At 40.7% G+C, this 20,495-nt stretch overlaps 1 protein-coding gene across 5 annotated transcripts in view; it reads left to right on the top strand.

Moving 5' to 3' along the window:
• LOC126983881 (cell adhesion molecule Dscam2-like) overlaps positions 1-20,495 on the top strand; it is a 257,622-nt gene that overhangs the window by 127,563 nt on the left and 109,564 nt on the right. For all 5 annotated transcript variants that reach the window (XM_050837035.1, XM_050837033.1, XM_050837036.1 and 2 more), the window contains exons 6-7: positions 12,153-12,270; positions 12,792-12,950. In XM_050837035.1, coding sequence (XP_050692992.1) covers positions 12,153-12,270; positions 12,792-12,950 — 277 coding nt within the window. The remainder of the gene's footprint in view (positions 1-12,152; positions 12,271-12,791; positions 12,951-20,495) is intronic.

Here is a 20,495-nt window from a genome sequence, read left to right as displayed (position 1 = left end):
CTTCACCTCTCCTTTCTCTCCTTCCTTTCTCCGTTTCTACTTCCATTCCCTTCTCCTTTTCTCTCTCCTCTTCGTTCTTTCATCTCCTTTCTCTCCTTCCTCCCTTCTCATGCTTTCCTTTCTCCCCTCTCTTAGTTATTTGTCTATTCTCTCTCCTCCTTCCTCTCTCCATCTTCTTTCTCCTTTTCTCTATCTTCCTCTTCGTCCTTCCATCGCTTTTCTTTCCCTTCGTCATTCTTTCCTCCTTCCTCCACTCCGTCCCTCCATTTTTTTTTTATTTATTCATTCATCTGGTCCCTCCGTTCCTCCTCCCCTCCTTCACGTCCTCGGGTCACTGGAGGAAGCCAGCACTGAGGTTTTTAATATTTTGTGTGATTTCGTTTTTTGCTCTAAGATTGATTTCTCTTTTTTTCCTTGGACTTTTCTTTTTGTTTTCCCTTCCCCTTTTCTCCTTTTTTTTATTCGTGATTTTTTTATGTTTTTCTGCCAGCTTTTATTTATTATTTTATTTTGAGAGAACCGTTGATATCCATAGACACAGACAGGTAGATATAAAGAAAGATAGATACATCAATTGATAGATAGACTGACTGACTGACTGACTGAGAGAGAGAGAGAGAGAAACTGACTGACTGAATGATATACAGATAAACAGAGAAAGAGACAGACAAATACATAGGCAAACAGACAGGGAAAAAGATTAACAAACATATAGACGGACAGACAGAGGCAAACAGACAGGCAAGCAGAGGTAAACACGCAGACTGACAGATAGAGATGCAGACAGGGAGAAAGGAGAGGTAGACAGACAGACAGAAGGACCGACAGCCTGCATAAAATAACGTAACAACTTAATGAAGAACACATTTGAAGAGAATCCACTTTTACGTTTATTTTGAGTAGTCAACGATAACAATTAATTCTGGAACCAAATGGACAGAGCGTGAACAAAAACAAAACAAAAAACGAAAAACAAAGCAAACAGATTCAAACACTTCAAAAAAAGAGAAAAAAAGAAGAAAACTGAACATGAAAAATAAACGTACCGTGAATCACTTAAACGCAAAATAAAACTCACTTTCCAATATTTCTAAAACACTAAAAGGAAGTCATTCGTTTTAGAGGAATTATGGAAGTAGGCGAAAAAGGAGGGAAGGAGAGAAAAGAGTGAAGGAAAGAGTAAATGAGGCAGGAAATGAAAATGAAGTAAAGGAAGAAACAGGGAGGAAGGAAGGAAGGAGAGGAGAGGAGAGGAGAAGAGAGGAGAAAAGAAGGAAGGAAAGAGAAAATGAGTCAGGAAATGAATATGAAGGACAGGAAGAAACAGGGAGGAAGGAAGGAAGGAGAGGAGAGGAGAGGAGAAGAGAGGAGAAAAGAAGGAAGGAAAGAGAAAATGAGTCAGGAAATGAATATGAAGGACAGGAAGAAACAGGAAGGAAGGAAGGAAGGAGAGGAGAGACTGAAGAAGGAAACGAAAATGAAAAAATAATCAGTGAGGAAAGATGATGAACTCTGAATATGAGGTACGAAGGATGGAGGGAAAAGAGAATAAATAGAAGCAATATTAAGGAGGTAGACGAGAAGGAAGAAAACAAGGAAGCAAAGAGGAAAGAAAAGTGGAGGGCGTTAAGAAGAAGAAAGAAGCAAGTAAAGAAGAAGAATGAAGGGAGGAAGGGAGCAGGAAGAGAAGGAAACAAAGAGGAAGGCATCAAAGAATGGAGAACTCTAGGGAGCACCATTGCCAGATTGTAATTATCGTACTCGGAGCATCACATATCCCGGCTTCCCACCCTTTAAATATCACCAGGAAACAAGGATAATTAACCATTTCAACGATAACAACATAAAAAGCCAGTTGTTGGGGCACAGGAGACAGTTTTGGGGGTGGAAATCGGAAAATATGAGAAACTGAATACGATAATCTGGCAACGTTGGAAGGGAGTAGAAATAGAAGTATGTAAGGATGAAAAAGCAGGAGAATGAATGGAGGAAAGGAGAGGGAGGGGAAAGAAGATTGAATAAGAAGAAAGGGAGAAAATAGGGGGAGAAGGAAAAATATAGAGAAATGAGAGAGGAAGAGAACTTAGCAAGGAGGGAAGAAGAGACTAAGGAAGAAAAGGATGGGAAAGAGAGGAAAGAAAGAGAAAATAGGAGACGAATAGAGAAAAAAAATAGAAGCGATGGGAAGAAAGTAGGAATTAAAGAAGACACTGAGAGAGGAACTGAGGGAGGATACGAAAAATCTATGAGGAATGTAGGAAGACGAAAGAAGAGAATATTAAGGAAGAGAAAGGTGAGAGGGAAGAGAAAAGAAGAGGGAAGGAAACAAAGAAGGAGAGAAGAAGGAGGAACAGAGAAAGTGAAGGGAAAGAAAAATATGTGAAAAAATGAAGAAAAGAATGCATGAAAAAGATGAGAAAAGAAGAATGGGGGAAAAAGAAGCAGAAGAGGAGAACCAGGAAAAGAAGAAGCGAATGGAGAAATCAGTGAAAGGAAAGAAGAAATAAAAAAACGTTAAAAAAATGAAGGAATGAAAAAAAGAAAAGAGTTGTGTGAGGTGGGACTCGCTTGCATAGTCAAGTTGGCTCCCATGTACCTGTCTGAATGTTTTACCTGTCCTGGGAGGGGTGGTGGTGGGGGTGGTAGTGGTGGAGTGGTCGTGGTGGTGGAGGAGGAGTGGTCGTGGTGGTGGGGTTGCAGGAGGAGTGGTCGTGGTAGATGTGATTAATTTTTGTTCGTGTTGTTGTTGTTATTATTGTTGTTAGTGGTCGTTTTTAGTGCTACTGTTGCTGTTGTTGGTGGTGGTAGTGGTGTTAACAGTGGTTATGGCCGCGTGTAACTTTAGCTCATTATAGTTAAGCGCTTTTGTTTCCGGATATTTCTTTTATCACGGGGCGAGATTATACCACAAAAAAAGGCTCAGCTGGACAAGAATAACTAAGCAGGACCATTCTCTTCGGGGAGATTAATTTTTTACCCCTTGACTCAGCGGCGCAATACGTAAACAGGTGGGCAGCAGACAGATAGGTAAGCAGACAGGTAGAGGCAAACAGGTGGGCAGCTAGATAGACAGGTAGGTTGGTTGGCTAATATGAAGATAGATAGATAGATAGGTAGAGATGTAGTTAGTTAGGTGGGTAGATTGGGAAGAGAATGGTAAATGGCAGGTTCTTAAGTACGGTAATAAGGTAGGCAGGGAGGAAGGTAAACAGGTGTGGAGATAGATACATTGATAGGAGAATAGGTAGATGGTAATGTGGACAGATAGATAAGTGGGTGTAAGGGGAGGTAGCAGATAGTTTTGTAGGTAGGGAAGTAAGGAGGGAAAGAAAAATGCGTAACAAAAAATGAAGAAAAAAAACTGAGGAAGATGGAGATAGATATATTGATGGGAAAATAGGTAGAGATAGGTAAGTAGGTGTAAGGGGAGGTAGCAGATAGTTTTGGAGGTAGGGAATTAAGTAGGGAAAGAAAAATACGTAAAAAAGTGAAGATAAAAAACTGAGGAAGAGAAGATCGAGATGGAAATAGATACATTGATAGGAACATAGGTACATAGTCAGGAGACGAGATAGGTAAACAGGTGTAGCAGATAGTTTTGTAGGTAGGGAAATAAGCAGAGAAAGAAAAATACGTAAAAAAAGTGAAGATAAAAACCTGAGGAAGAGAAGATCGACAGAGAAGAAAGAAGGGAGGAAAGGATCAAGAATGAGAGAAGGAGAAACAAAACAATCAAAGGGAGAAAACAGTGAAGGGAAGAAAATACGTAAAAAATGAAGATAAAAAAAACTGAGTGAGAGAAGATCGACAGAGAAGAGAAGGGAGGAAAGGATCAAGAATGAGAGAAGGAGGAACAAAGCAGACGAAGGGAGAAAATCGTGGAGGGAAAAAAATACGTAAAGAAAATGAAGATAAAAAAATAAGGAAGAGAAGATCGACAGAGAAAAAGAGAAGGAGAGAAGGAGGAACAAAACAGGCGAAGGGAGAAAATAGTGGAGGGAAAAAAATACGTAAAAATATGAAGTTAAAAAAAAAAAAGAGTTATGTGAGGTGGGACAGACAGATGTGTTGGTAGCTAAATCCGGATACTAGGCAGGTGGTAAGGAGGTGGGCTTTACTGTCCTCTGAGACTGAAAAGCTGATAACAGGTGAGGCTTCTGTGTTTATCAGGACACCTCTCCTCCCGAAATTGACCTTTCTTGCGGCCACCTCTTTTGATTCGTTTTTTAGGAGCAGCGAGTAGCGGGCTTTTTTTTTATTATTGTTTCTTTTTTTGTGTGCCCTTGAGCTGTCTCCTTTGTTGTAAAAAAAATACCTCTGTCTGCACGAGGGAGAACAATGGTCCGGTACATAATGAAGGTGTTTCTTGGGATACGAGGAAGCACACAAACTCTTTAGCGTTAACATAATCTCTTCAGGCGATCACCATTTCCGCATCCAGACCTTTTTCTTTCTCTTATAATTCGTTCTCATTGATGATTAGGAGTTATAATTTTTTTTACAGCTAAGGAAATTTATCTTTTTGTTTCTCTTATAATTCGTTCTCAGTGATGATTAGAAGTTATATTTTTTTACAGCTAAAGAAACAGATCAAGGGCAACAAAAAAAGGTGTAAAAAAAAAAAAAAAAGTCCGCTAATCGCTGATCCCAATTACATGCATTTCTTTATTCATCTATGTTCGACCTCTGTTTCTGTCTGTCTTTTCAGGAAGCTGCTTATCAATAATTTCAATAGTTTTAGTTTCGTGATCTTTTATAGATGAACACACACCATTACCCGCATTTCTCTACATCCCTGTTCTATCTCTATTTCTATCTGTCTTTCCAGGAATCTAGTTATCAAAAGTTTCAGCTTCGTGTTCTTTTATATCAGACACATGATTATCCGCATGCTTTCAGTCATCCCAATACTAACTCCATTCTGATTATTTTTCCAGGAATCTGCTAACAATAGTTTTGGTTTTGTTTTCTTTTATATCTCCCCATCCATCTATCTCTCTTTACCTTTCCTTCATCTCTCTCCTCAGTCATTCTCATTTCCATTAGTATTCTTTTATGCATTTCTATCCATCTGTCTCCCCTTGGCCTTTCTTTCCTTTCTCTCTTTACCCTTTCTCTTCCTTTAGCACCATTTTCATATTTTTGGCGTATAGATTGATATCCATTTTTCTTCTCCTTTCCTTCCTCTCTGTATCTCTGGTCTAACTCTTCCTTTAGCAGCATCACAATTTGTTTTATGCATTCCCATCCAGTTATTTCTTTCTCTTCATTTCGTAGCATCCCAGTGACGAGTGAGATAACAGTTCGCGCCTTAAACATAACACTTAACACGAACTACCTTAAAAATAACACTTAAAAACACCTTACACAATTTATTTTTCATACCCATCCAGGATCTCCTCTTTACCCTTCTTTAACTCCGTCTCTTTAACCTTCCTCTTCCTCTCGCAGCACCTTTATTTGTTTTCTTTCTCTCGCACCCCGTGAAGATTATGTCCGATCATTAGAGAGGCGTGAAAGTTTATTAGCATTATCAAAGTTTCAGCAGCTGTCGGAGCGTTACTTTATTACATGCAATAATAGTTTGTTATGAGAGTCCGTATGGCGCGGCTCAGTGCGTTAACAAGCTGCGAATTTAATTAACGGAGCGTGAAGGCGCTGCGAAAAACACGCCATAACGAATTATTATTGCTTGGAAGACTGACGCGCGTTCCCCCAGTGAGCGGAAATACAACGGTGGCTCATCGTCGCCTGTTGTTTGTCCGTTTACTTGTTAATGAAGGTTTTGTGGGAGCTATATTACACACACACACACACACACACACACACACACACACACACACACACACACACACACACACTGGAAAAAAAAACTATGATTTGTGATAAATTTGGAAATATTACGACATTGAAAGTGAAAATCGATGAGAAGAAATTGATAAGAACACACACACACACACACACACACACACACACACACACACACACACACACACACACACACACACACACACACACACACACACACACACAATACACACAAACCTGGGCACAAATCACAACTGCAGAAAACCAAAAACAAAAGAAATTTACCCCAAAACTTACAATAATATGCCATTGTTTTGATAGGATGCCAGAGGGAGGAGGGAGGGAGGGAGGCTGGGAGGGGATGAGGCAGGGGGAGGGAGGAAGGGAGGAAAGAAGGGGAGAGGAAGGACAGGCCAGAATATAACAGGGACTTGGTAGAGTGCCAATGTCAACACGGCCAGGGAAAGTGAGGCCTTGGACACTCTTCGACGGTAACTCTCCCTTCCAGTCTCTGCTCCTCGCGTATAGAGTTGAGGATTCGTTAAATATTCAGCAGGAAGATATGTGAATGGAGGTGATGGTGGTGGAGGTGGTAGTAATAATAGTAGTAGGAGGAGGAGTAGTAGTAGTAATGGTAGTAGTGGTAGATGTTATTGTTGTTCTCGTGGTAGTGGTCTTTTTTTTTTCAGTATATGCATTTCATAAATTTCTCTCCTCCTCCTCCTCCTCCTCCTCCTCCTCCTCTTCCCCCCGATCACTACTGCTCACTTGGCACACACACATTTTACATTCCACATTCATTTTTATGACTAATATTTTTTTCTATTTTTTCCCCGGCGATTCTCCTCCCTCATTATCCTTCACAATTTCAACTGGTGAAAGAAATAAGATCTTTAATTCTCTCTCTCTCTCTCTCTCTCTCTCTCTCTCTCTCTCTCTCTCTCTCTCTCTCTCTCATTTCTTCTGCACAAAATTCCAACAAAATTTTCAGGTTTTGTTCTTTGCTATTTCCATTCTGTACATTTACCATTTATCAGGGAAATTTTTGAATCCAGCTCCTGTGTGTGAGAGAGAGAGAGAGAGAGAGAGTGTGTTTTTAATTATAGATAGGAAAGGATTTATTGAACATAGAAATTCTTCGATAGATAAAAAAAAATAGTGGAGTATCGAATGAGAGAGAAAATAGGTGAATGGGGAAGAGGAAGAGGAGGAGGAGGAGGAGCTATGGTAGACGACTAAAGCTAATTGATCCAAACATGGTGCGATTCCTCCTCCTCCTCCTCCTCTTCCTTCTCCTCCTCCTCCTCCTCCTCCTCCTCCTCCTCTATACTCAAGTGTCCTGAACTTATTACATGACCTCTTGCCCTTCTTCCTCCCTCCCCTCCTCCCTCTAATCAACCAAACTTTTATTCTCTCTCTCTCTCTCTCTCTCTCTCTCTCTCTCTCTCTCTCTCTCTCTCTCTCTCTCTCTCTCTCTCTCTCTCTCTCTCTCTCTCTCTCTCTCTCTCTCTCTCTCTCTCTCATAGTTCTAGAGAGAGAGAGAGAGAGAGAGAGAGAGAGAGAGAGAGAGAGAGAGAGAGAGAGAGAGAGATTAATTAGATCCTGGTCGCGTATCTGGCGTGGTGCAAAGAGCCATAGATTGAGACGGGACATTAGTGGGATTGAGCGGGCGAGGCTGTGAGATGCGATGCGCGGGAGGTTATGTGCTCAAGGATGATGAATGGTGATGTGTTGCAAGTGATGTGTGGAGGCTATGTGTTAAGAAATGTGTGATGTTTGCGAGGTGAGGTGTTCGTTGTGATAAGGTGAGGTGATCAGCCTTCTTTCTGTCTCCCCTTCTTTATATTTCTCTACCCTCTGCTCCTTAACATCCCTCTCCAACATCTTTAATCACTTTTTCAGTATCTACCTCCTTCTTCGTCGTTTTTTTCTTCTTTCTGCTCCGTCATAAGAAGAGTGAAACGTATTATTTTCTGTTAATTTTTCAATGATCAACCTTCTTTCTGTCTCCTCCGCTTCTTTTTTTTTTTTTTCTCTACCCTCTGCTCCTTAACATCCTTCTCCATCTTGTAACGCTTTTCTGTCTACCTCCTTTTTCGTCACTTTTTTCTTCTTTCTTTTCCGTCTTCTTTGTCCTCCATCCTCAGGTACTTCTCTGTTTCCCCTCCTCCTTTGAGACACTTTCCTCTTCCCTAATCGGATTTGGCTTCTTTTCTGCGCGTTCCTGTTTGTTCTCCTCCATCGATACGTCTTCCTCTGTTTTCCCAACGGTTCTGTGAATGTTCCTTCCCTTATGCCATTTTCTGCCACGAGAGTATTGCTTGCCCACACTGCTTGCTGCCGTTTGCTCCAAAACAACATTTTTTAAAGTTTTTTTTATGGCATGAGGGAGCATCCGCAGCAACAACTGGCCGTCTCTTTCCGGGCTCCTCAGAGAACGGCAAGGGAACCTCCGTAATATAATAAACGGAGCTTGAATCAATCGTTTTCAGAATCATGTTATTAAAGAGTTCGCGCTGAGGCGCCTTAACTTTCTTGATGTGCTTACCTCCACGCCTGCCTTTACGTGTGTCAATGTTTTCCCGACTCCTTAAACTCCCCATCGCTCGCCGCCTCCGCCTCGTCCTCTCCGCGGACAAAGGTCTCGGCGCACACAAAAGCTGCCCCCAGAAGATATTGCGCCAAAGAAAAGCCAGGAAGAAAGAGTAAGAAGTAGCAAAATGGATTGTTGTTGTGTTGCTTCTGCATTTTCATCATCATCATAATTATTATTTTTCACGCCCCATTGTATATAACGGAGGAGAGCCTCATAATGTCCTCCTTTCCCTCTTATGCTTTTCCATAACACTGTCACTTCTGCTTTTAGTTGTCTTTCTGTCTTGTGTTTTCGGCCATTTTTCTGTAATTTGCTGTTCGGTATTTGCACTTCACGTTTGATTTTTTCACTCACGCAGAAGATGGCGCCACTATAAACACTTGCCTGCGCCATGACGGGCTGGGGCCGAATACCATCCAGGCCCCTCAAGCATGCCTACCGGCGCAATAGGCGGAGACGTAAAAAAAAAAAAAATGTTTGTTGCTAATGTCCATACTCTGAACTTCTTGGGTCTGCCGAGGAGAAGATGCAGAAGCCTTGTCAAGCCATCACGAGGGGCATAAATCTGCCCATGAAAGTTAAAAAAAAAAAAAAAAAACATTGCGAAAGCCTTCTCAAATGGGTGTAATAAGGCAGCGAAGTGTTTGGAGATACGAACCTAATTTCCACGCCTCATGCATAAATGTCTGCCTTTCTTCATCATAAAAACATATAATAAAACATTTAAACCTGTGTGCCTCTTTCCATCGTCAAAATAAATAATGAAAGAAACATTAAAACGAGCAAAAATGTAAATGATATGCCGTATTGCACAATGATGACAAGGAAATATTAAATGTACATAAAAAAAAAACGGCACGAGTATCTTCATTTTAATTAAGAAAACATTACAAAAATACATAAAAGAAAGAAAGAAAAAAAAACTCTATCCTTTTATCTCATCTAAGTTCGTGCAACATAAAATGCCATGAATCTTAAACAGGTTGCCAAATTTCGCCAGGCACGTCATCTTATCAAGCTCCATCCTGCTGACGGGGGGAACAAGAGCATTAGCCGCACAGCACAGCACAGCACAGCACAGCACGGCTCGGCACTGGCTCCCCACTCCACTGTATCTCCTCCCTCATGCCTCGTGTTCAGTTTTACTCTCCGGGTCATGGCCTCTGCTGATTGTATAGCTGTTTTATGATGTATAACGCGGGGTGACTGATGCGCGATGCTTCACTGGCGGCCGGGCGTAGTTGTCGCCTCGCTCCAGATTTATTCGTCACCAGTGTATCGTATGTTTTGTGTTTTGCCATAGTTCTTTTCTTTCCGATATCCCGGCATGAAAGGGGACGATGCATAGAAAGAGGAGGGGACGGTTGATCTATGCCATACATTAAGAGATATATTTATTTGAAGAGGAAACGGCTCAGAGAAAAAAATGTTTATTGAGAGAACCGTAGATTTGTTGCAGTATTTATGAAAGGGTTGAAAAAGTGAATGGGAAAGGTAAGGAGGGTCACTCAATTCCATATTTTACTTAGACATTAATAAAAAACAGATAAGAAGGTAAGAGAATGTAAAGTTTGTTGACAGGACAATGTGTTTCAGTATTTATGAAAGTGTTGAAATAAATAAATAGAGAAAAAGTGAAGAGGGTCAATCGATGCCGTATTTTACTGAGACATGTATCGGAAAAGGTAAGATCCGTGCATATTTATAAACAGAAATATAGATCTTTTGCCGTGTTGATAATTTTATTCTATTTTTAGCTTGAATGGGACAAGGGATGGGAAGGTGGAAGGAAGGTTAATAGATGCCATATATTACCAAAACCATTAATTCGAAAAGGGAGACGCCGAGAGTAGTAAACGTTTACGAAGAACAACGTTGATGTCCTACAATATTTTCGTTATTTTAGTCGTCTGCTGAAAGAGAACGAAGGATGAAAATGAGGAATAGAAAGTAAAAAGACACTGTTTATTACGAAGAAGAGGAGTGAATGTTTATTAAGAGACTCGAAGATATGTTGCAGAATTTGTGTTTCTGTGTTGCTCTTCCCAAACCGATTCCTTCCTCCTCTCATTTGATCACTCCTATCTCTCTCCCTCTACTGTTATCATCTCTCTCTCTCTCTCTCTCTCTCTCTCTCTCTCTCTCTCTCTCTCTCGCTCTCGCTCTCGCTCTCGGTCTTTCTCTCTCGCAATACCTCACGTAGGAACAAGCGAGAAATGCGAGTCGAGTGTATGTTAAGCAAATGGGAGGAGAGAGAGAAGGGGAGGAGGGAAGGGGTGGAAGAGAGAAGGGAAGGAAGGAAGGGAGGGAGAAAAACAAGTAAACGTAGGCGTGGCGGGGCGAAGACAAGAGCGAATAGAAGAGACGTATAGGTAGTTTGTTTTTTTCGAAGCTTCCTCTCTTTTCTGTTTGTTTTTCGGTGTTTCCCGTCTCTCTCTCTCTCTCTCTCTCTCTCTCTCTCTCTCTCTCTCTCTCTCTCTCTCTCTCTCTCTCTCTCTCTCTCTCTCTCTCTCTCTCTCTCTCAGCTTTTTTTCCTTCTATAATAAAGCAATTAAGGCTGTAAATAAAGATAAAACTATGATACGTGTAATATATCCAGATTTTAGATCGATAAAGTTCCTCACCATTGGCTTCTACTAAGATTACAGGCTCGCAGAGTAGATAGGATCATGTTGAACGGGATCAGGGCGTGACTTAGCCATCGGAAGTAAAGAGTGCAAATCAATGGTAAAAATTCTGATTTGGATAGCGGTACGAGATTGGGGCCAAAGAGTCGGTATCAGGTCCATAGGATTTAAGACATAGGCATTAGTAGTGATTTTCTCAAGCTTGCGGATGATGCAAAGATCGGGAGAGTAATTGAATCAGACCAGGAAGAAGGTTTTGCAGGACGCACTGGACAGATCTCCGTCTTAGGACTTATGCATACAGGCTAAAAATCGTGCAAACAGGGTACTGGGTTTCACTTCAAGGAGAGTTAGTAATTAATAGAAGTCCAGAAGTCATCCTCAAGTCATTGTCAGCATTAGTTAGACCGCATTTCGATTATGCGGCTCAGGTTTGGCCTCAATCTGTGCAGAGGAGAATGACAAAAAATATTAACTGGTTGAAATACATGCCATATAAGAATTGACTGGAACATTTAAGTCTTCATTGTCGAGAAAGGAGAATTGTGGATGAGTGGAAAGGGCTTGGCAGTCATGTGGTGAGTTCCAGTGCGATAGATACATTAAAAAAGAGAGACATTTATAGATAGTGAAGTTAGGTTGGATTAGATTTACAACAGCTGATTTGTGTTGGTGTGGTTGGGTTTACAGCGGCTGCTCTGTGTAGGTGTGGTTAGGTTTACAGAGCCTGTCTTGTGTAGGCCTACCGATCTCTTGGATACTCCTCATATTCTTGTAACCACCTTCCTCTTCTCACGTGTTCTCTTCTCACTTCACTACTCTTTCTCTTCTCATGTTTTCTCTCCCTGACACCTTGTCCTCTTCTCCTTTCCTCTCTCGTCTTCTGCTATTTCACCTACCTTTTTCTCTCCTTTAATTTTCTCTTCTCACACCACTACCTTCTCTCTTCTCATAATCCTTACTATTCTCTTCTCTACTTATCTCCTGACATATACTCTGTTCCCGTCTCTTCTCTCCTCAACTCACTTCACACCACTACCTTCTCCTCCTCTCCTCTCATATACCTAACTACTCTCTTCTCTCTCCTCACCTCACCTCACACCCCCTTTCTTGTCCTTCAGGTGAGCAGCATGTCACTCGGCCGCAACTCCTCCTCCGCCGTGACCTGGTGCGTCCCTGGCTCCGAGACAACATCATGCTGCCTTGCGTCGCCAGAGGTCACCCCGCGCCGTCCATCACGTGAGTACCGCTTCTCGGGTTGAAGGAATGTCAGTGCGAGGTCAAAATGAGGTTAGATAATTAGTGTAGTGAGAGTGTAGCGCTGTGTAGTGATGTAGTGTAATGTAATAAAAGTTCCCGATTCCAAATGAAACTACAAATAATGAGTTAACTGTGTAGATATGTGAAAAGATGTGTACTTTTCTGGCCTGTGTGTTTTTACGAGGTTAGAAAGTAATCCAAGTATTTATGAAAAGGTAAAAAAAATGAATTGGAAAAGGTAAGGAGGGTCAATCGATGCCATATTTTATTTAAACATCAATCAGAAGGAGTAAGAGGCGTGCATGTTAATGAAGAGACGTAGAGATCTATTGAAGGGTTGGTGGTTTTATTTTAGTATTTTCAGCTGGAACGGGATAAGAGATGGAAAGAGGAAAGGAAGGTTAGAAAAAGCACAAAATCTACAAATAACAACAAGGAAGCTAAAAGTTGTTGCCGTTTTATGTGTCTCCGTCTCACCTCCCGTTTTCTTTCCGTGACAGGTGGTTCCGGGAGGACGAAGGCCGCGGACGCATTGCCATGAGCGGCGGCGGGCGTGTGCGGGTGGTGGAGGGACAGCTGGTGATGGAGGGGGCCAGGATGGAGGACTCCGGCTTCTACCTGTGCCTCGCTAACAACTCCGCCGGCACTGACTCGTACAGGTAAGGGCTTTGGTAGAGATGGATGGGTGTGTGTGTGTGGGAGGGGGGACAGGGGTAGACATGAAGAAAAGGAAAGAAAAAAAGGACGTCAGTGGGTAGGTAGCGGAGGAGAGAAAAAGCATGGGATCGCAGAGAAGACGAGAGGTAGGGAAGGAAACAGAAATAAATGGTTGAAAGGGGGGGACAGGGGTAGACATGAAGAAAAGGAAAAAAAAAGGATGTCATTGGGTTGGTAGGGGAGGAGAGAAAAAACATGGGATCGCAGAGGTGACGAGAGGGAGAAGAGGAAACGGAAAAAAGTGGTTGAAAGCTAAAAGGAAGAAGATTTAAGTGAAAAGCGATGATGAAGTACCTTGGACTCCACACCTTTTTGACTTTTTGTACACTTCTTAAAGAATTCTATGGGTGGGTAATTGAATGGGGAAGTGAATTTGCTAATGAACCCAATATCAGGAGCTGTCATGTGTAGTTCTTGTGTTCTTATGTATCCTTGCGTATCCCTTTGTAAGTAAGTAGTAATGCAGAGGTGTAGGTGGGCTTTTTTTTTTCATTAGCGGGCTTTTTTTTCATTAGCGGGCTTTTTTTCATTACCGGGCTTTTTTTCATTAGCGGGCTTTTTTTTTCATTACCAGGCTTTTTTTCATTAGCGGGCTTTTTTTTCATTAGCGGGCTTTTTTTTCATTAGCAGGCTTTTTTTCATTAGCGGGCTTTTTTTTCCATTATTGTTTCCTTTATTTGCCCTTGAACTGTTTCCTCTACTGAAAAAAAAGGAGAAATAGGAAAGATACACACACAGGGAAAGTGAGGGAAGAGTGAGATAAGAGATGATGGCAAGAGCGAGGGTGGAAGATGTGTAGTTAAGTGATGACGCAGAGGTAGAGGAGTAGGAACGGTAGATAGGGAAAGTGAGGGAAGAATGAGAAAAGAGATGATGGCAAGAGCGAGGGTGGAAGATGTGTAGGTAAGCGATGATGCAGAGGTAGAGGAGGAGTAGGAGCAGGAAGAAATTGAGGTAACAGTGAGATAAGGCGATGATGGACTGAGAGAAAGTGGAAGATAATGAGGTAGAGACGCGGAGAAAGTGAGAGAACAACTAGAACCGGGAGAAAGGGAGTTGATGGAAAGAGGAAGGGTGGAGTATTAAGGCTTTTGCCTCTACTTAGCTAATAACAGGTAACAAATGAAGCATAGAGGACGAAGCGGAGTGGAAGAGCGGGCGACATTAATGAAGTGAGGAAATAGACGTAATGGAAGGAGCGAGAGTGGAGTAGTTTGACGTTACTTGAGCCTCGCTACCACCTCCACCGGTACTGAAGCTTACAGGTGAATGAGTGGCCAGGTAAAGGTAGGAGAGGAGTGGCACAGTGGATCAGTCACGGTGGAGAAGGAAGGGAAGGAGTGTGAGAAGGATGAACGTCAGGGAGGAGGGAGCATATGATCTTTAGGAGTTGGAGAGTCTCATAAGGCGAAAAAAAGGTTGATAAACGAGAAATAGACGAAGAAGAAGAAGAAAAAGAAGAAGAAGAAGAAGAAGAAGAAGAAGAAGAAGAAGAAGAAGAAGAAGAAGAAAGAGAAGAAGAAGAAGAAAAGAAGAAGAAAAAGAAGAAGAAGATGAAGAAGAAGAGAAGGAGGAGGGGGAAGAAATCACAATGGAGACGAGGTACCACAATGAGAGAAAAAAAGTGCTTGGAAAAAGGAAAATGGAATAGGAAACAAACAACATTGGTGAGACGTCAGATACATGTGGTTGGATGAAAAAAAGCAGAAAGAGGATTAAAGAGCTGAATGAGTCACAGTGGAAGCGAAGCAACACAGTAAGCACAAAAAAATGATGGAAAATGAACATAGTTGAGACGGACGAAACAAAAGTGGCTTAGTGGGGATTAAAAAAAATGTGGTCGGTAGAACTGAAATACAAGGAATGGATGTAGAAGTGAGGGAGAGGGAAACAGATGGTGTAGGAAAAGAGAATTGGAGGTAGAAAAATGATTAACAGGTAGAAATAATGAAGGGTGAATGAAGGAAAACAGGGAAGGAAAAGAAAGGCTAGGAGAATGAAAAGAAAGGAAGGGAATAGAGAAAGAATGGGATATATGAGAGACAGAGAGAGAGAAAGAGAGAATATAGGGGAAAGACGAAGGTAGCAATAAAGAAAATACGTAGGGAGAGAAGTGAAAAAATAACAATAGAATATAAAAGATGGAAAGAGAAACGAATAATGGGTGAGAGAGGGAGAAAGATTGAAAGAAAACGAGAAAGAGAGTTGAGATACGGAGGAGGGGGAGAGGAGAGGGGATTAGGGACGAGAGAGAGAGAGAGAGAGAGAGAGAGAGAGAGAGAGAGAGAGAGAGAGAGAGAGAGAGAGAGAGAGAGAGAGAGAGAGAGAGAGAGAGAGAGAGAACAGGAAGAAAATAGATGAAAGAGAAAAAGGATGAAGGTGCTAAGTGTAAAAAAGCGTAAAGAAAGGAAATGAACTGAAGAATAAAATAAAACATAAAGAAAAATACGATAAGGAAAAAAAACAAAAAAACGGGAGACTGAAAAGGAAGAGAAGGTAGATCAGCAGAACGGAAAATAGAAAAAGGGAGGTGAAGAAGATAGGAAGAAAAACATTAATATGAGAATGTAAGTGTGAAGGAAAGAAAGAGAGAGAAAGAGAGGAAAAATGAAGATGGTAAGAAGAGAAGAAAGAGAAAACAGCAACGAGGTAAGAAACTAGACCACAAAGAGAGGAAAAAAGAAGATTGGGAGAAGAAAAAGAAGAGGAAACAGCAACGAGGTAAGAAACAAGACGACAAAGAGAGGAAAGAAGAAGATTGGGAGAAGAAAAAGAAGAGGAAACAGCAACGAGTGATTAAAATGATGTAAGAAAGAGAAGAAAAAGGAAGATGATAAGAAAGGAAGAGAAAACAGCAACGAGGTAAGAAATGAGAAGAGAAAGTGAGGAAAAAGGAAGATGAGAAGAAAAAGAAGAGAAAACAGAATGAATAAAATGATGAAAGAAAAGAAGGAAGAGGAAGATGATACAAAAAAAACAGCAACGAGATTGAAAAACAAGACTGGTAATTGAAAAACAAACAGAAAGAAAAAGAACAAAGGAAGACATGAGAGAGAGAGAGAGAGAGAGAGAGAGAGAGAGAGAGAGAGAGAGAGAGAGAGAGAGAGAGAGAGAGAGAGAGAGAGAGAGAGAGAGAGAGAGAGAGAGAGAGAGAGAGAGAAAAGATGGATGGGTCTGAGGGAGAGAGAAGGAGGGAGTAGAGATTATCACATTAATAGATATCCTCCCTCTGTGTGTGTTTAGTTTATTGCTCATGACTCGCCTTGTTTATGTAAGTGTTATTGTGTCCTTCTATCTTTCTCTGTGTATCTGTCTGTGTTTATGACCTGATCTGCCCCAATTTATCTGTGTATCTCTATGTCTTTATGTCAACTATTATCTGTCTACGGTTATCTGTATCCTAAGTTATCTGTCTGTCTATCGTCTACCAGTATGTCCATTATCAGTGTTTTTCTTCCTAATTTCTTCTCTTTCTCCTTTCTTCATAAGCACAAACATTCCTCTTCCTATTGGTGTTATATTATCCTTACCTTACCCTTCCCACACTTTTCCCTTCTTCTTTCCTCTGTATTCACCCCTTTTCTTTTCCCTTATAATTTTTCCGTGCTATTTTTTTCTTTGCTGTTTTCGTTTTTAGGTTTTTGTTTCAGTCTCTTCTCTGCATATGCCTTTCTCACCCTTTACCTATCTTCATTTGACGATCTTTTTTTTTTTTCCTTTTTTTATAGTCTCATTTTTTTAAACATTTTGTAACATTACTTCTCTGTTATATTTGTCTGTTCTCCCATTTTTATTCTCTCCTTTTATTCGTTTATAGTTATTCCTTTTTTTTCCATTATGGTCGTTTTCTTTATTATCTTCCTCTATTCTGTTGTTATCTTTATTCATTTGTTATCTGTTTTCTTTGTTATCTTTTCCTGTATTCATGTATTCTAGTTAATCATTTTTTTTTCCTTTATGATCGTTTTTATTTTATCTATTATCTTCCTTTATTCCGTTGTTATCTGCTACTCTTTGTTATCTTTTCCTGTATTCATGTATTCTAGTTAATCATTTTTTTTCCTTTATGATCGCTTTCTTTATCTATTATCTTCCTTTATTCATTTGTTATCTGTTTTTCTTTGTTATCTTTTCCTGTATTCATATCTAGTTATTCATTTTTTTCTCTACACTGTAAAATTTGAAGTGTATACAAAGGATATACCTCGGTAACTAAGATAATATTTCGAGTTAAAATACCCTTAACCTCACAAATACCCTTTTCAATCAAGAGGCAAGGTATTTAAGTACAAAAGTATACGCTTCATTAGACTTAGCACAGCATATAGTTATTCATTTATATTCTCGCATGTTCCGCTTTCTTTCTTTCCTCACTCGTGGTCTCTCGCAGCACAGTCAGAATTAAAACATCGGGCGCTGCTGTAACACGAAGCTCACACACACACGCACACACACACACCTAAAAAACACACACACACATTAAAACTCACACACTTCTTCCTGGTCTTAATTTATGCCCACCAGCGTCCGAATTAAAACACCAACTAATTTAATCCCACCTAAAATGCAAGAGAGAAAACGGAAAAAAACAAGAAGAATGGGTAGGTGCGTGATATATTTTCCCCTGAAAGATAAACAAACGCTGATTGGTGGAAGGGGAGAACGTGTAGGCCAATCAGGAGACCGGCTTCCCCTTCCCTCCAGCCAATCGCTAGCGTCCCTCTCTCTCCTCACTCAATTAGTCCATTAAAATCCTTCGTCCAACTTTATGATCTAATTACCATATTACCTTTGGCGAATAGAGGCCTTTTTTGATGGTCTTTAGGGATTAATTAGATATAGCGGGAACACTTCGCTCTAAGTACGCCCCGAGGAGCTGAATTCATTAGGTTAAGCTTACGCAAACTACGCTAAATTTATTCTTCCTTCTTTACCTTCTTCCCAGTTTTCTCCCCTACTTTCCTTCCCTCCCTTTCCTTTGTCATTTTCGTCCATTCATTAAGTTAAGCTTACGCAAACTACGCTTAAACGCATTCTTCCTTCTTTTCCTCCTCTCCAGTTTCCTTTTCTCCCCTACTTTCCTTCCTTTCCTTCCCTTTGTCATTTTCGTCCTTTCTAACCTCCTCCCAGATCTTATTTTTGTGTATTTTAATGTTTTTTTCCTCCTACGACAAATTCCTGATTCCTTCTTTACCCCCTTTTCAGCTTTCTTCCTCAACTATTTCTTCTCCTTCTTTTACCTTTGTCATTTTCGTCCTTTCTAACCTCCTCCCAGCTCGTATTTTGATGTATTTTAATATTTTTTTTCCTCCTACGACAAATTCCTGCTTTCTTTTTCTCCTATTCAGTTTCTTATTTTCAACTTTTTTTTCTTCCGCTCTCTTCCCTTCCCTTCGTTATTTTCGTCCTTCTTTACCTCCTCCCAGATTGTATTTTAATGGGGGGGTTTTCTTCTTCCTACGCCAGATTCTTGCTTCCTTCTTTTCCTCTTTTTCAGCTTTCCTCCTCAACTATTTCTTTCTCCTTCTTTTCCCTTTGTCATTTTCGTCCTTCCTAACCTCCTCTCTGATCTTATTTTGATGTATTTTAATGTTGTGTGTTTTTTCCTCCTCCTACGCCTGCTTCCTTCCTCCTTCATTTCCTCCTCTTCAGCTTCTCCTCCTCCTCAACTATTTTTTTTCCTCCTTCCTTTCCCTTCCCTCGTCATTTTCCTTCCTCCTAATCTCCTCCTTTATCGTTTGTTTTTTTCCCTTCCTCGCCAAATTGTTTTCTTTTGTTTTTCTCCTGTTCATCTTCTCATCTGCAACTTTTCTATTCTTTCCCTTCCCTTTCCTTCCCTTCATTATTTTCCTCCTTCCTAACCTCCTCCTAGATAAGATAAGATAAGGTAAGATAAGATAACTTTATTGTCACATTGAATACGAAATACAACATGAAATTTGTTTTGGCATTGAGCTCATCCTCCTTCCTGTCTCCCCTGACTATCGAGAAATCCAGATCGTGTTATAATTGCCTTCCTCCTCTTTATCCTAAGCTATATTGTCGTTTTCCTCTTCGTTTTTTCTTCTTTTATTTTTTGAATCACCATTTGTTTCTTGCTTTCTCTTTCATGTCTTTCTTGACGTCATCTTAAGCCTTGTGATTGTTATCCTCGTCCTCCGTCTCCTCTGTTTCTTTTTTTCATATTTCTCTTCACTATTTAATTTTGTTTTACTTTTTCATTCTTTACCATTTCTCTCATCTTTAGTCTTTTTCGCCCATCTCGCTCCCTTCCTTAATCTTGTTTTGGTTGTTGTCTTTCAATTCTGCTTCCTTTTTCCACAGACCTATTCTTTATTTTCTTTTATCCTATTTATTCTTCATCGTTTCTCCCTTTCCTCGTTTATCTAGTCTCCCATGACTCTTTCCTCTGCTTCGTTCTGATATTCCTGTATATTTTCGTTATCTCTCCTTCATTTTGCCATTTTCTTTCTTTCTTCGAGCTGTTTGTCAATTCTTTTTCTTATTTTCTAGTCGCTTTTTTCGTTTTTCTTTATAATTTTCTCCTTCCCCGCCTCTTCCTTTTCCCCTGTCAATCACTTTTTTCCCCTCACCTCAGCAGGAAATAGTTGCCTTCCTCTTTCCTCCCCTCATTCCACCTTTCTCTTCTCTTTTTCTTTTCCAAACTACAAAATAAATAGTTTTTCCCCCCTGTCTCCCCTCTCTCCACCTTTCCCCACCTCTCCCTTCTCTCCGCCTCCTCCCTCCTCTTCGCCTTTCTCTTTTCTTCACCTTTTCTCATCATCTTCTACTCTCCGTCTCCTCTCACCTTTTTACTTTTTTTTATTCACTTTCCATCTTTCCCTTCTCTTTACCTTCCTCTTTTCTTCCCTTCTTCCCACCTTCTCTTACTCTCCATCTCCTCTCGCCTCCTTAGTCCTTCTATCTGGTCCTAAATTTTAGCCAATCGGTACCAAATTGCCGGGAAATTCTCATGCTGTTTTTTGGATAGACGGAAAATCGATTATAACTTTGTAACCAATCAAGTTATCACACCACATTACCTCTTAAAATGTTGCTGCTGAGTTCCTCTACACGTTGGAATATAACAGGTTTGCCTTAGTTATGCAAGTATTTCACAGGAAGGATAAGTATTACGAAATTCACGATTTTCTTAATTTCAGAGAACATTTGATTATATGTTTCCTTCTTTCCACCTCTTCTCACCATTCTCAATACTCTTCATGTCTTCCTATATTCTCCTTTCTTCCGCCTATGTTTCCTTTTATTTCTTCCCCCGTCCTCTTCATCTCGTGGGCGCCCCTTCGTCCCTTCATCCTAAGTCCTCGGTACTTTCCGCCGAGAGGAATTAAGAAGTTTACCGGCCTCTTAAGAGTCTTAGGTTAATCTTGTTTTCCGGGAGGCTTGTGTTTGTTATTGCTGAGGACTTGTGTCGATGGGAGGGAGAAAGGAGGTGGTTGTGGGGGTGTTGATGTTGGGGATTTTGT

The sequence above is a fragment of the Eriocheir sinensis genome, chromosome 55, assembly GCF_024679095.1.
Source record: "Eriocheir sinensis breed Jianghai 21 chromosome 55, ASM2467909v1, whole genome shotgun sequence".
Lineage (NCBI taxonomy): Eukaryota > Metazoa > Arthropoda > Malacostraca > Decapoda > Varunidae > Eriocheir > Eriocheir sinensis.
This window is presented reverse-complemented; position numbering and strand designations above follow the sequence as displayed.